The 14,569-nt window shown below is 33.7% G+C and overlaps 2 protein-coding genes across 11 annotated transcripts; one reads left to right on the top strand and one right to left on the bottom strand.

Moving 5' to 3' along the window:
- Positions 1 to 481: 481 nt before the first annotated feature.
- On the top strand, positions 482 to 3,291 carry WOX13 (WUSCHEL related homeobox 13). Of its 2 annotated transcripts, none has more exons than XM_012210012.4 (3): positions 482 to 933; positions 1,868 to 2,305; positions 2,858 to 3,291. In XM_012210012.4, the coding sequence occupies exons 1-3, from the start codon at positions 681 to 683 to the stop codon at positions 2,941 to 2,943; spliced, it is 777 nt and encodes a 258-aa protein (XP_012065402.1). In that variant the 5' UTR covers positions 482 to 680; the 3' UTR covers positions 2,944 to 3,291. The 2 variants fall into 2 exon arrangements, with proteins under 2 accessions (XP_012065402.1, XP_037497349.1); XM_037641421.2 differs by having other exon boundaries at positions 484 to 933; positions 1,868 to 2,287.
- A 1,168-nt stretch (positions 3,292 to 4,459) lies between these two features.
- Positions 4,460 to 13,498, bottom strand: MLH3 (MUTL protein homolog 3). Of its 9 annotated transcripts, none has more exons than XM_020677104.3 (25): positions 13,015 to 13,492; positions 12,815 to 12,866; positions 12,689 to 12,736; positions 12,162 to 12,316; positions 11,992 to 12,049; positions 11,847 to 11,904; positions 11,639 to 11,731; positions 11,396 to 11,558; positions 11,288 to 11,303; positions 10,955 to 11,175; positions 9,851 to 9,920; positions 9,714 to 9,764; positions 8,044 to 9,555; positions 7,904 to 7,970; positions 7,709 to 7,818; positions 7,107 to 7,180; positions 6,814 to 7,011; positions 6,283 to 6,327; positions 6,160 to 6,213; positions 5,952 to 6,058; positions 5,596 to 5,644; positions 5,416 to 5,475; positions 5,213 to 5,285; positions 4,988 to 5,073; positions 4,460 to 4,881 (listed from the first exon to the last, which is right to left on the bottom strand). In XM_020677104.3, the coding sequence occupies exons 1-25, from the start codon at positions 13,138 to 13,140 to the stop codon at positions 4,708 to 4,710; spliced, it is 3,720 nt and encodes a 1,239-aa protein (XP_020532763.1). In that variant the 5' UTR covers positions 13,141 to 13,492; the 3' UTR covers positions 4,460 to 4,707. The 9 variants fall into 9 exon arrangements, 7 of the variants coding, with proteins under 7 accessions (XP_020532763.1, XP_020532764.1, XP_012065405.1 ...); XM_020677105.3 differs by having other exon boundaries at positions 9,714 to 9,761; XM_012210015.4 differs by having other exon boundaries at positions 8,044 to 9,540; positions 13,015 to 13,491.
- Positions 13,499 to 14,569: the final 1,071 nt, after the last annotated feature.

Here is a 14,569-nt window from a genome sequence, read left to right as displayed (position 1 = left end):
TTTTTTTTTAAAATTTTTTTTAACACTAAAAATTGAAGTTTTTTATATTGGGGGTTGGGCCCTTTTAGCCCATGTTCCTTCTCTCTATTCAAATCCCTCTTTTTACACTAAAAAAAAAAAAAAAATTCTAGTTCTAATTCATTTGAAATTTTAAGAGCGATATTATTTATTTATTTATTTATTTACGAGTTAATATAAATAAAATAGTTAATCATTTAAATATTAGCTTACCAAAAACTATGCCGTATTATATGGGAGTGATGAACAAAAGAAAGCAAATTCAACATTTTATATTTTAAATCATTTGGAAGGAAAAATATTAAATAAAATAATAATAAAAGAAAGGGAAAATAAAATATGTCATTAACATAATTATAGCCTTAATGGAGCTTCGCTGATTTCTCATTAGCAGAGAAAATAAAAGAACACAGGCACGAGATGGATGGAGTTGCTAAAATACGCTATTGTGTGTATCACACCAAACCAAACCAAAGACCAAGGATTCACTTTCTTTGTCTGTTTCTTTCTCTTTTATTTCTCTCCTTACCATTCTCCACTGTTCACTACTGACTTTCTTTTGTTTTCTTTTCTTTTTCTTTTCTCTGTTTTCTCTGTAAGTGTGCGTGTGAGAGAGAGAGAGAGAGAGAGGGAGAGATGTTAATGGTGTGAGGAAAAAAAGAATGGAGTGGGAAAATAATCAAGAAAATCAACAACAACAGCAAGAAAATCAAAATCAAAGAGTTGAAAACAGAAATAATGGTAATATGAGCAACAATAGTGTTAATGGGAATGGAAATGGAGGAATGTTGTATGTGAAGGTGATGACTGATGAGCAACTTGAAACTCTTAGGAAACAGATTGCTGTTTATGCCACTATTTGTGAACAACTTGTTGAGATGCACAAGACCCTTTCTGCCCAGCAAGATCTTGCAGGTACTTTGATCTCTCTCTCTCTCTCGCTCTCTTTCTGCTATGATAGTTAAAATTTGATACTAATAGAACTGACAAATTCTTGTGTTTGTTTTCTCTGTTGGGGAATTTAAGGTTGATCAGCTTTCTTTGGCTCATTTGTGAGTTTTTTGTGTAAGGGTTTTCTGCTGTACTTTTATTTTGTCATTTTCCATTGAGATAATCCTCCATTTCAGATGTTTGGGGTTTAATTTTCATCTTCCCTTTTCTGGTTTGGGCCTTTTAAAAAGAATTGAAATTGTACATTTCTGTGTATAATTGGAACTTTTGATTATACCTGATTGATTTGTTTTTTTCAATGTCCGTATGCATCATTTAACTTTTGTTCCAATTTCTCCTTTGGTACAATTGGGTCCAATTCTAGTATTTGCTTCCATTGCAGGGATTTGTTATCAACTTAGCTAGAGATGACCTATGAACAACTGAGATTTGGATTTATAGTCTGGTCGGTTTGATTTTTTATCATTTCTAGTGGAAGCTGAGCTCAGTGTCAGTACTGAACTGCAAAACATACTACCCCTAATTGTGCTGTCATAGATCAGATTATATTTAGTGGTTGATACAATTTGCTTACAATTTTTGGTCTTTCCCTGTGCGAAGGTTCTAGCTTTATTTTTTTAGTTCTTATGTTTGATTTTCCAATTGAAAGGGAACAGTGTCAAATTGTTTTTTTAATTGAAGGTAATCGCTTATGAAATTCATTTCACCAAAATGTCATATGCTACATATTTGTCAAGCAAATTAAAAAGTTCTAATCTTGTCTGTCTTCTTAGTTTGGAATGTCCCTTATATGCTTATATCAGTCTATGATCCCTCCCTTAATTTAGGGGATAAGACAAATGATTATACCTCTATAACTTATGTTAAAACTTGAAATACTTATTCCATTTCTCTACAGGAGGCAGGCTGGGAAATCTGTACTGTGACCCATTAATGGCTTCTGGTGGACACAAGATCACTGCAAGACAGCGATGGACTCCAACACCAGTGCAGCTTCAGATTCTGGAGCGTATCTTTGATCAGGGGAATGGAACTCCAAGCAAGCAAAAGATTAAAGAGATAACCTCTGAACTCAGCCAGCATGGACAAATTTTTGAATCAAATGTGTATAATTGGTTTCAAAATAGACGCGCACGATCTAAAAGAAAACAATTGGTTGCTTCGTCTAACAATGCTGAATCAGAAGTTGAAACAGAAGTTGACTCGCTAAATGAGAAGAAAACAAAACCAGAAATATTTCACTCCCAACAAACCCCTCCAAGGGTTGAAGATCTATGCTTCCAGAGCCCTGAGATAAGCTCTGAACTGAATTTTTTGGGTGTGTTACCAAACCAAAGTATGTAGACATTTTAACTTTTGCATATTCTTTTGCTGACGGTCCCTACAACCTAGAAACCCTACATTTTATTATATGGCACAGTTGTAGGGTAAACATGGTCAGGGAGACAGATTAGATAACAGTCAGCACAACCATAGTAATAAAAATGGAAATATTAGTAATCTTGAACCCTTTACTGTGCCTTGCATGATAATTCTATTGTTGCCTCCTGATTAAATTGCAGTACACCACATGCTATATTTTAGGTATTGAAGAATGGTACATGAATACATAACAATATCTAAATTTCTCTTTCATCTCTGTCTAGCGACTTAGGTGTACATTCTGCAATCCTATCCTGCTTGTAGTTTTATATTTCTACTGAATCATGGATATTGTGTACTTTGCACTGTGTCGGTGCTCTGCTAATTTTTTTAGCACTAGTTGTGCCATCTGAACTGGTTTTAGCACTACTTTGCTCACTTGTCCTTTAAAATTGTCTGTGTGAGAGTAAATATAGGAACCATGAAATCAAAATTAGTGATATTGTTTATTGGAATGTTAATGCAGGAGATGACCATTTAACTGGAAAGATGGGAATGCCAGGAAGCTACAATCTTTACGATCAGGCAGACGACTATGGCATGGGAGGATGACACATGTTTCTATCTGTTGATGCTAATTTGTTTGACAAATGAATGTCTTGACTAGAAATCATGTCTTTCCAAATGGAACATGAGAACCAAAGACAATTCACTCCCTTTGTGAGATCTAAAGTATAGCAGAGTTGGTTATAGTTTTGATGATGGTTGTAAGTTGGAGAATGGACAGTCCTGTACCCCATTATAATCTTATTTGGCTTGTGATTAATAGATTTATGTTCAGGAATATGCTAATTTGTTAGTGAATTTGAGCTTCTAATATATGCTTTATAGCCAGTAATACAAATTTGCAGCATTTGAGACTTGCTGTATGATTATATAACTAAGATAAAAGTTTGGCGATGGACTTGATTTTATATTTTAACCTTCTGCTGTATGATTATATAAGTGTGACCTCTAGAGATGTGAGTTCCCAAATTCAAACTATATTGCAAATAACCTTCATCTTTATATTTGAAATGTATTAAATTATATTCCGTTCCACTCATCAACCAAATACTTGGGAGTTGGAGTTTGGTTAACACAGTCTGGGTCCTGGGAAAAATAAACAATTTGTAAGTTTAGCTTTATTAATTTATGGTAATATTTTGATCATTTATTGATGAAAAAAAAAAAAAAAAAACAGTGTGGTCCTGTTTACTTGTAAAAAATTAGAGTAATTTTCTAAAAAAGCTTTCTAGGAAAATTGAAAAATGAAATTTCATGTTCTAATCCATCAGATTTCCAAAATTTAATTAAGATTTTAAAAAAATTAATATAAGTTTTTTTTCATAATTTTTCTTTATAACAAAATTCATATTTCACAATTGTTTTTCATTAAATTTTTTTTTTTGTCATTAGAATTATAAAGAAAGGATACTTAAATAACTTAAGTAAACATTTTTATTTTTTAATTTTCTATTATACATTAATATATAATCAATTTTATTATCATAAAAAATATATTTATAATGATAACATTTATTTTTTTAAAAAAATTATATTGATGATATTCTTACGTTTAAAAAATGTAAATAAAATATTTCCAAATATGTTTTATGACATCTAAATTTATGAAAATTATGAAAAAAAATTATTATTAAATTGAAATATTATTTTTGTTATTAATAAGTGGAGACTTTTCAATTTTTTGTTTCCGGTTTTTCATTGTTTCAGAAAACTAAAAACAGAGAACCATTTTCCATGAGTACGCACAAAATAATATCTACAAGCCTAAAATGATTGATGTTTTCAAAGATTTGGTGTTAGTGCCATCCAATTTGGAACACAGGCAGAGTCCTGTTTGAGCACTCACAGCAGGTTAGATGTGGTCCTGCGGAACGCCGGAGTGATACGGGAACAATGATATTTAAAATATAATTTTACATAGAAAATGATATTTTATATATGAAAACGCATGTGCGAAATCGCTCATATCTAGAAATTTCCATGCATCGTAGGTCGGTACCGTCATAGGACCAGCAATTCTTCTGTCAGGGGTGTTTCCATATTTGCTTTGACCAAAAATAAATTCAAGAGAACAAAAAGAAACAGAATTTTGAGCATCACATGTGAATACAGAATCAATGGAAGAAGAAGATCCACTCTCTCAATACACAAAGTGGAATCTGCCGACATAATTTGTATGACTAATATGTCTGAGTTATACACACTACTAGTCAACAAAGAATGACTTTACAATCAATGTTTCTCTACTTATAGCAGCACAAATTCACTGCAATGAATGTGCAAAAGCAGTAATCGGTTTGTCATCAACCACTAACCTCTAGCTGTGCTTAAACGCTGTGCCGCTCGTTCTAAACTTAGTTCCTGACGGTGTAGCCCATGCCACGACTCACTTGAACTATCATCCAACGCTGCAATTTTAGCTATCTGCTTATGAAGTTCCACCAAGTTGACAAGGGGAACAGTTGTTGGTCTCCCGTGAGCACACTTCATTTATATGTTTAAAAAAAAAAAAAATCATTTGTTATTCAACATGAGCCACAAAATAGTTCAGTTCTCAAAGTTCTATGAAATGTGCATCTAAACATATTACTTGCAGAGAAAGTGAAGTCTTTTTTAGCTCCTCAACAATAAGTGCACATTCTGATGGTAGCAAAGAATCTCCAAACATGATTGCACCTGAATAATGAAATGACAAGAAAAGCAAAGTTCATCAGATCAATACAAATTTCCTTGAAGGACAGGTTCTACTGTCCTAAATAAATTATATCCATTAAATAAAAAAAAAAAAAAGTTTTCAGTTTGATGAAGCATTTACCCCTGCATGCTTTAAAATTTAGGACACGAATAACAGATGGAGGCATTGTAGAAGAGCCATCTGTATCAGCAAGCTACAAATTGTAATACGAACATGAGTGATGAAGGCATTGAATTTGTTAGAGGAATGGAGGAGGAGAAGGTTGGGGTTGGGGGCAGGCAGGGAGGGAGAGGTAAGATTCTAGATGACAAAATCAGTATTACCTGCTGAAGAAATTCTAACAGGTCACCATCGGATAAATTGACACCTAAAATGCAGGGTACCTGCATGTCATTCATACGAAATAACATATGATAGAGTGAGAAAATATTCTTCCAACATCCTTTCAAGAGAAAAAATAATTAAATAGATGAAGTTCCAAGGAAAAAAGGAGTATGCTTCACCGCAAGAAGAGTGACCATAGTTGGTCGCTGGTGAAGAATATTCAGATTCCTACAAGAACCAGAAGCCATTATAGTTAACAATAATGCTGAATTTGCTAAGAAAATGGGTGAATCATGAAGAGATAAAGCTGGTAAAAGTCCTTATCTACTTCACATCTTTCCTTAGCTACTTCACATCTTTTACAGCCTAGAAATAATGGAGACACACATGGAGTCCACCTCAGTCAGTTACACTCATGTCCAAGTTCATTGCCAACAAATGGATAAGTCTCAGTTTCATTTGCAAATTAAATTAGTGAACAATTTTCTTTACATAATACTATGAAAGTTTTGATGGAGGGAGTCATTGAAATTACTTCTTAAAGCTGCCAGAACCTTGTCCTTCAATGTTGCAGATCCATCCCCAATCTCTTATTTGTTCACCATAACTGTGAAGTAGCTGATACCCTATCTCTGGAAGGATCTGTTATCACAGAGCTCATAGTCATCTCAAACTCATAAAACTCTCATTAACACCAGGATATGCAGCATAATCTAACATGGCCTGGGTAAAAAGGGTCATACCAGCTCTTTTTCAGCATCCAAATAGGCAATTGTCCTTCCCTCCCCAGATATTACCTGGCATTAAGGTAGTCTCTAAGTCGTCTTATATACAACAAATGCACAATTTAAATATCTATTTTTAACCTTTTGACGAAGCTCTTCCAGTCGAATCCTTTCATCAGCAGCATGCTGTAAGATAACACCAGTATCAAAGTCATGAATTCTGCCAAAAACTCAAAACTCTCTTCAGCTTGCGGGTCCATGTAGGTGGAAGTTGTGTAAATGCATATGTTTATGTAGAAATCAAAATTGTATGCTTCTAAAGGAATACATGCATAAGAAATTGAGAAATCATGGCTTATTATCGACAAACACATCCGTTAACAATTTTTCATCGTGATCAGTAACTATAATTCTATTAGAGACATTTGGGTCAAATCCATGTAAGATCTTATTTTGAGCTTATTACTAAACAAAGGCACCATTATAGAGCAACAAGATGGTTACATAAAATTGTAAGGTTTCCCAGTGTTCTAGGCTTCCTAAATCATAAGGAGGCAGTTTCTGCTGTCTAAAACTATTGCAGGAAGATTCACCCTCTCTAAAATCCAAAAAGTACAAAAAGCATTTTCGAGAAATAAGATGCAATTGATTCAGCCTATAACAGCAACTCACCTGGTCTATAACAGCAAGTGTCCCACCAGCCATGATTGGGATGAATTTCTTGTCCACCTGCTGAAGAACTTTGGCATCCTCTAGGAAATTCTTATGGAAAGATTCTGGTACTAGTGAATTGCCAGCAAGGTGCAAGAATCCAGAAGAGATATCAAGGATGTTACGCTGATTGTCAACATTGCTTGATGTGTTGTTGCACTGCATGAAAGAGAAAAAGATTTATGATCGATCAGGGTTTAACAGTTACGAAAGATATTGAATAAATCCTTCAAAAGTTGCAAAAAATACTCAACTGCAACTTGCTGACTACCATTCCGCCATTTGGTCCCATAATCAGTTGAGCACTGAATTTGCTTTGGAATAAGACCTAAAAAGTTAGCATGAAAATGTAACCACTCATCCATACATACTCCTGAAAATACACAAATATGTATATTTGAATGTATGTTTTTACCTGTTGACGCAAAGGAGCAGGCATGCACAGATGCACAAAGCCACATGTAAATGCGTTACCCTAACTACATTTGGGTGTGGTGTTGTTGATTATAGAATTAATATGTTAGTTGTGGCAAAAAAACCAAAAGCTAAAGTGATCTATAAAATATTTGATATGACAAAAATACAAGTACATGTGTTTCTTATCAACCAATAAAAAACATCTAAATATAGTTTGAAATATTATGGACAGTCAGGGTTTCAAAATATTCCACATAGATATTAGTAAAATAATAGTTAAAGTTTTTTATGCTTCTTAATATTCTTATTATTATTTATTCTTTGATCAAAGAAAAAAAAATCTTATTATTAAAATGCATGAACCTTTTCCTCAAGAATTGTATTTCACTCCATACTAACCTTCAATCATAACCATAAATATTTTCAAAGGTGGAGTTACCTTCAACTGGAGAATCATGAGACCAAAGAGATTGGGAGTGTATGCAATTTTCATTTGCTTTGCTCTCCTTCATTTCCAGCACAGTGTCTTGTCCATTCTTCAAATAGGACCTGACAGCAGGACTCAGAAAGAGATTAGATATATTTTTTGGGGCATCAGACAACAATGAGTAAGAGGAACACAAAGTTGTAATACCTAGTGCAAAACAATGAATTCGCTACATAATTTGGCTGAAACTTTAGATGCTCCAAGTCATCAGTTTCTAGAAAGAGTATAGGCATATTAGTTAAACTGTCATCAGTATACTTAAGATATAAAGTGAAATCTAAGAATACCTGAAGAAGTAAGGCCATCATGGAACAACTGAGCATTTCCCTCTTTCATCGTAGAATGATGGCTCAAAGAAATAAACCTCTTCTTGTTTCTGTAAAATGGTGGAGCTGATCGACTTCTTCTGCACCTTTCTTTAGGAAATTTACCTTGTTTCCAATCTCGACATCTAAGTTGATTTTCTTGGTTTTCATACTTGTCATCACTTTTGAGACCTCCAGAATACAAATCTAACTGTAACCACTCTGTCTCACAAACTGATACATCAGAATGTTCTAAAGATAATTCATCATTTAAATTGTATCCTTGGAGGGGTTTGCTGAAATCTATAGGAGTTGCAGAATGATCCTTAACATCTGACATAGTGCTTGCATGCTTTGAGATGAAATTATCTTCATTAGATCTGTTTGATGCCATTTTATAACTACAGCTTTCCTCTGTTTCTTCACCATCCGCAAAATGCCAACAACTTTCTCTTTTACCCAACCTTGCTCTCCATTCATAAGAATTGTCATCTGAAGAATGCTCCACGGCAGAAGATGTCTTTTTAAATAATGCATCTGTAGTGAGAGAATGCCATTCAGAATTTCCAGACTGGTAGCATGAAACAGAGCTATCAAATGGTACAAATGAATCTGAACCAAGACCCTTCTCTTCAGCACAAAGCTTTCCATGGAATGAAAATGACTTCTCACAAGCTCTAGACAGACTATCAAAACCTGCAGGCATGTCAACTCCCATGCTAAGTACAGGAAACTTCTGAGAGCATGTTGCCTCATGCTGCTGCATGGCCCCTGGAATGATATCAAATCTGTGGTCCCTGGCGTCAATCTTTAGAATGTGAACCTTCTCATCAAAGCAAACCCGTCTTCTTTTGGTCTTGAAGTCATTAATTGGAAATTCAAGACCTTCCTCACTTTTAAACAAAGACCTATCAAGTGGCATGCTTCTTTGTGAGGAGCAACTCTTTAAAAAAGGTTTTTCATTGTTCTTGCTAACCTCTAATTCATCACCAAATTTGTGATAATCTAAAGAAAATGGACCCCCAGAAAATTCTTTTATTTCAACAGATGTTATTTTAGGGGATTCACTCTGCCACTCTAAGCCCAAGGTATCGCCCTGCTCATAATCACTAGATCTTTGTCTAGCTGTGAATCTATCTTCCAGGAAATAATCACCTGATGACAAAAAGTTGTCATCAGATGTCCATAGATGATTGTCACTCTTCTGGTTTATCGTGGATGCATGCTTAGAAAGGTAGCCATTCCATGATTGCAAAGTGTAGTCACTATGACACAAAAATTCTGTATCAGTTTCTTGTTCTTTGAATTCAGAAATATTCATGCAAAACCCTTGAAATGGAACTTTGTCACTCCCCCTGCTATAAATATGGCCAACCTCTTTGGCTGGTATCTTGAAATGGGAGGAAGCATGGTGATGAGAGGACTTATGTTTTTGAATCTCACACTTATTTACTGCAAATTCAAAATTCTCTGAAACATCTGCATCAAGAAAATCTAGATATAAAAAAACATTTCAGATGTGGAACTGTCTCTTTCCTTCGTAATTCATGAAGCCTGAGGTATAGGTAAAACAACAGTTTTCTGCAAAAATGAAAATATATTTAATCTATACAGCAGGAGAAAGTAAGTGGGAATATTGATAGCATAACAACCTTCCTTCCAGATTTTGTCTTTCCTCAATGTACCAGTTGCAAAGGATTCTGCTAGAAACATTTAAAAGGAAAAAGATCAGAAACCAACAAATGAAAAAAAGGATCATATACAGCAACACAGGAATCTTTGAGGATACCATAGATCATTTTTTCCCTCCATAGTTGTTGAATGGAGTTCTCGACAAAATCAAGTATATGCATCCAATCCTGGCAAAAACGGTTTGGGGAATCTCAGCATTGCAAAGAGACAGTAATAGGTTTCCTGGACAAGAATTACATTACAATGACATAAAGCTTTAATTACGAAAGTGACTTCCAAGTAACAAGCTGAAGCATTAAGCATAGAACCTAGTTACAATGAACTTTTAGCAGCATTGTATTCTAGAAATACTTCCACCATAGGAAGAAAAATATATACACGGTTGCATATGTTTGGCATTATCTTTAGCTTTATGTATAAAGCCCATGCAAAGTCGCAAAATCTGTGGTTAAGTACACCGCGCTTACAGTTATATGCATTCTCCAGTTTATTTTACAAGTCAACAGAAATTGTAACATAGTTTAAGGCTTGTGACAAAGATAAATTTCATCCTGGCAGGCCACAACACAAGGTTACTGTGAACTAAAATAACAATGAAATTTAGAAATTTCATATGTAGCAGAGTTTTTTGTCCTGAAATGCATAAGAGGAAATTATCTGTAACTTTTTTAACTGGCAGAATAAGGGAAAAACCAAAAAGTGAAACATCTTACAGCAATTTGTATGCATCTTTCTACATATCAGGTGGGTCAGCAATAAAACATTTCTGTCACAGTTAGATATTTCAAAAAACTATCTTGCCCATTTACATCTCCTTGATTGTATACTTAACACAAACCAAGATTCTCCTATGCACCTAGGAAATTATATCAATACCATGTTCCATGTAAATCTGCTACGGAAGTTGCTTCTTGCTCGAGGAAGATCGTAAGAAATCATTTAGACTTTCAGATGGGGTCTGGGGGAAGAGGGGAGAAAAGAGGATGTAGGTATTTATTTTCCCCCAGAAGTAAATAACGTCAAACCAGTGTTTGCATAACCCTATTGCACTCCAAAAATGCATTCAACAAGAAAAGATCCATAAAATCTCTATATGAAATTAAAGCACTGAAGGATGTCAAATTTGAATCTGAATATTCAGTGTTATAAACCATACAATGTCATACTGAACACAGCAACGTTAATCAGACATGGAATTTACCTTGAACTCAGCATGTGTCTTTGAAGGCTCAAAAGATAAATCATAGAGAGCTGAAGGGCAACTTAAATTTAGAATATAGGCTGGACATGCTTGAGGCTTACACTTCTTTCCTTTTTCAGACATGCTATTAGCTTTCCAAGAGTCCAGACGCTCAAATCTAGTGGCCAAGTGAGTTAGCAATTTGTGTATTGGACCTTTGCAGACAAACCGTGAGTTGATATCTGCAATTGTCAAGGTCTAAACGAAAATGAAAATGCCACTTAATCTTCTCTGACCACAGATAACATAACCCAGAAATCTGTACACTGTTTAAACATATAGACTTAAGGATACAAACATATTGAAAAGCCTGCAGAAAAGAATATCTTCCAGTAAGAAACCAGTTGGCTGAACAAAGCATAAAAGAGAGCAATCGAGTAACTAAATTGTTACAAAATGCACCTTGAAGGTTAAACTATCACATGGACCAGATATATATCCCGAAAGCTTTAAGACCCCATTGCTAACATCCAATTCATGAAAGAAGCAAGAATCCTCAATCCCAAAGCCACTCATCAATAGTGACAATGCAGAAGAAGGACGTGTGCAAAGAAGCTCATCTTCACTACATTTGAATGAAACATGATGTCAAGAAACAAATAATAATAATAGAAGCTCCAACTTGCTACTGTGACCAGAACATACTTTTCAGTGTCAACAACTTTGAAGGCAACCTTTGGACGCACAAGCGCAATACGAAGCACACATTTTTTGACAGAGTTCAAAACCTTCTTGAGACTTCCAATTTGGAAAAGCAAATGAGAAAAGCATCAAGTCAGTGCAGAGGAATAGAATGCAAGAGTGAACCACCGATTAATACTGCAATAGAATTAAAAATGGAACAATAAGACACCTTGATTGCATACACTTTCTTCGAACAGGTTGGTTGTAAAATAAATCACGAACAACAACTGTCAAATAGATTAAATCAATTAAATGCTTAAACCAGAGATAGTGATGCATGAGATCTAAATCCAATACTGCACAGAACATAAAACCTGTTGTGCCAACATCTTTCCTATCATCATTGACTCCAAGATACAAACACCTTGATCCCTGAAGGGAGTAAAGTAAATCATTTTGGCGTGTATACCAGCAATAACACTAACTCACGATGAGAACAGGAAAAATAAAGTAGAAAAATAGAGAAGTGCTGAACCACACTAACCTTTAGGACCTTACGATATCCATTTGGCATCCCACGAGCTTTTGTAACAATTTCTAACAAAGAGACATCAGAAATAGAAGCCAATGCTTCTCCTCGGAAACCAAAGCTCTCGTTAGCAGAATCCATATCAGCCAGATGATGAAGCTTTGATGTCACTGTTCACACATTACAAACACCCCAGCATCATCACATGGCTATCTAATAAATTAAGAATATTCCAGCCTTTAGATCTTTCATATCTTTTTTGGTAGATGAAGCCTCAGCTACGAAATGGATTAATTCCATTACTTTTTCTTGATTGTATAAGCTTTCAATCAAAGAAACAATGTAGTTGATAGTTTCCAATGGAACCTTTGATTAATCTTTATTATAAAGATAAACCCTCAGGGGAAACAAAAAACATTCCTCACAAATTTTAAAGAATTTAAACACGTTTTAGATAGTTACAAGGATAATTTGCAACTCAGTATACATCCGCAAGCACAATTCACTGATAAATCAAGAGAAATGAATGATAATAGAAGTACCATATCTTTCTCCCAACAAGACCAATCCATCCCGAGAGATGCCACATCCTGCAACCGCAAAAACCACAGAATCAACTACCAACTAACTGGACATACAATACAAAAAAATCACTATTCAGAACTGACCATCATCCACCACTTTTACATAGCAAGTTCCAATACCCACATAGACAGACACCTGAAACAACAAACTATCATCATTTCCAATAAAAGCAATAAATTACTAGCAAATGCAGACCATATTTTCAGGAGGAAAAAAAAAAGGCAACACAGTGAAAATAAGTAACAAAAAGCTGTGCCCTAAATTACAATCAGTTATCAATTACTTTTGTAGCACCAGCATCCAAGCTATTAAAAACCAGTTCCTCGACAACTCGCGTCAAATCAAACAATATAATCCCAGAACGTAACGAATTACGAACAGACTCGGGCAAAGGCTTGATACTCCCCATTAGATTACAATTAAGCAATTGCTTTAAATTTAACCATCAAATGCTTAATCAATTTGATTACTCGACAAATTCAAGTTCTACTGAGCTGAAAATGCAACGAAATAGCACGGCATTGCCATTCTTTCTTGTCCGAGAAAGAGAATTCCGGTAGGGTTTGGCCAGAATTTTCGTCGGAATCAGCACATATTTCTACTTCGCTTCTTTTTAAAAACCTGATGAGAAGCCAAAAACGCGGGGGCTGAGCAGCTAAACTGAGTGTTGTTAACTTGCACCGTCAGTGACGTGACGTGTACTTGAAAGTGACGACGCCACGGTGTAAGTGTTTGGGCTTTTATAGTTACACGTAATTTGTTAATTTGGACATTGGTTGCCACCTGCAAGTTCGGAAACATTTTAAGCATATTTAACTTTTATTTGAGTAATACACTAGAGTATTTTTTCCGAATTTTGATTGAAATTATTAACACATTCCTACTATTATTTGCTAAAATGATTTATTGATTTTTAAAATTTAACTTTATTAAATTACTAGTTATATATATTGTGCAATATACAACTCTAATAAATATTAATTTTTTAATATTAAATTTCAATTTTAATCTTTCACTTTTATATATTAAAATTATTTTCTAATATTCATATAATTTACGTATAAATAAATAATTTTATAAATTGTAATTTCAAATTTTTAATTTAATAAATATAATACTCTTGCTTTTTCATTTTAATAACAATAAATAGATATTTTATCTTGTTCCATTTTGCTTATTTAGGATTTTGAGAGTCTATTAATTATTTTTTATTTTTTTCAATTTTACCCATATTTAATTTATTATGTGTTTTGTAGCAAAATTAATAAGGAGTTCTTAATTTTAAGATGGGCAATTTAAAATATTTTATTATATTTTATTGAAAATCGATACGTTTCAATCATTTTTTTAATCTATGTAAAAAAATTAAAAGTTGCTATTAAACTGGAACGAAGGGAGTATTCTGTAAATTTTAATTATGATATTAAACTATTTTTTATTTTAAATGATAGTAATAATTACAACAATTAAAACAATTAAAATTATAATAAAACTAGCTATTTCATTTTCTCAAAGCGTGTGTTTTAATGAGAATTAATTGCAAATAATAGTTATACGATAATAAATATTGGAAAGAAATGCCAAAGTGGAAACCTATAAAAAAATATATCAAACATCGCTTCAGGATATATATTATTATTATTTTGCACGCCTATGTCAGTTTAGTAGTAAATGCATATATGATTTATACAGGTTTGAATTATTGTCCAATTTTTCTTATACAAGTGAAGTAACTTTTCTAGAAACGACTAGGAAAGTTACACTTCCTTAATTAAATGTAACGTTATTAAAAAAAATATTGTAATGAATTTACCAATTTATTATATTATATAAATATA

The sequence above is a fragment of the Jatropha curcas genome, chromosome 4 (genome assembly GCF_041381405.1).
Source record: "Jatropha curcas cultivar XTBG-Jc1 chromosome 4, XTBG_Jcur_1.0, whole genome shotgun sequence".
Taxonomy (NCBI): Eukaryota; Viridiplantae; Streptophyta; class Magnoliopsida; order Malpighiales; family Euphorbiaceae; genus Jatropha; species Jatropha curcas.
The sequence above is the reverse complement of the archived record's forward strand: the minus strand, read 5'-3'. Positions and strand labels throughout refer to the sequence as shown.

What these genes read in the sequence shown, in the direction of transcription:
- WOX13 (XM_012210012.4), top strand. Translation starts at nt 681, where the DNA reads ATGGAGTGGGAAAATAATCAAGAAAATCAACAACAACAGCAAGAAAAT. An exon ending in TGCCCAGCAAGATCTTGCAG is followed by an intron (nt 934 to 1,867) that starts GTACTTTGATCT and finishes ATTTCTCTACAG; the next exon opens with GAGGCAGGCTGGGAAATCTG. An exon ending in GGGTGTGTTACCAAACCAAA is followed by an intron (nt 2,306 to 2,857) that starts GTATGTAGACAT and finishes ATGTTAATGCAG; the next exon opens with GAGATGACCATTTAACTGGA.
- MLH3 (XM_020677104.3), bottom strand. Translation starts at nt 13,140, where the DNA reads ATGGGGAGTATCAAGCCTTTGCCCGAGTCTGTTCGTAATTCGTTACGT. An exon ending in ATGGTAGTCAGCAAGTTGCA is followed by an intron (nt 7,012 to 7,106) that starts GTTGAGTATTTT and finishes TCTTTCATGCAG; the next exon opens with TGCAACAACACATCAAGCAA. An exon ending in CTATGGTCACTCTTCTTGCG is followed by an intron (nt 5,476 to 5,595) that starts GTGAAGCATACT and finishes AATGACATGCAG; the next exon opens with GTACCCTGCATTTTAGGTGT.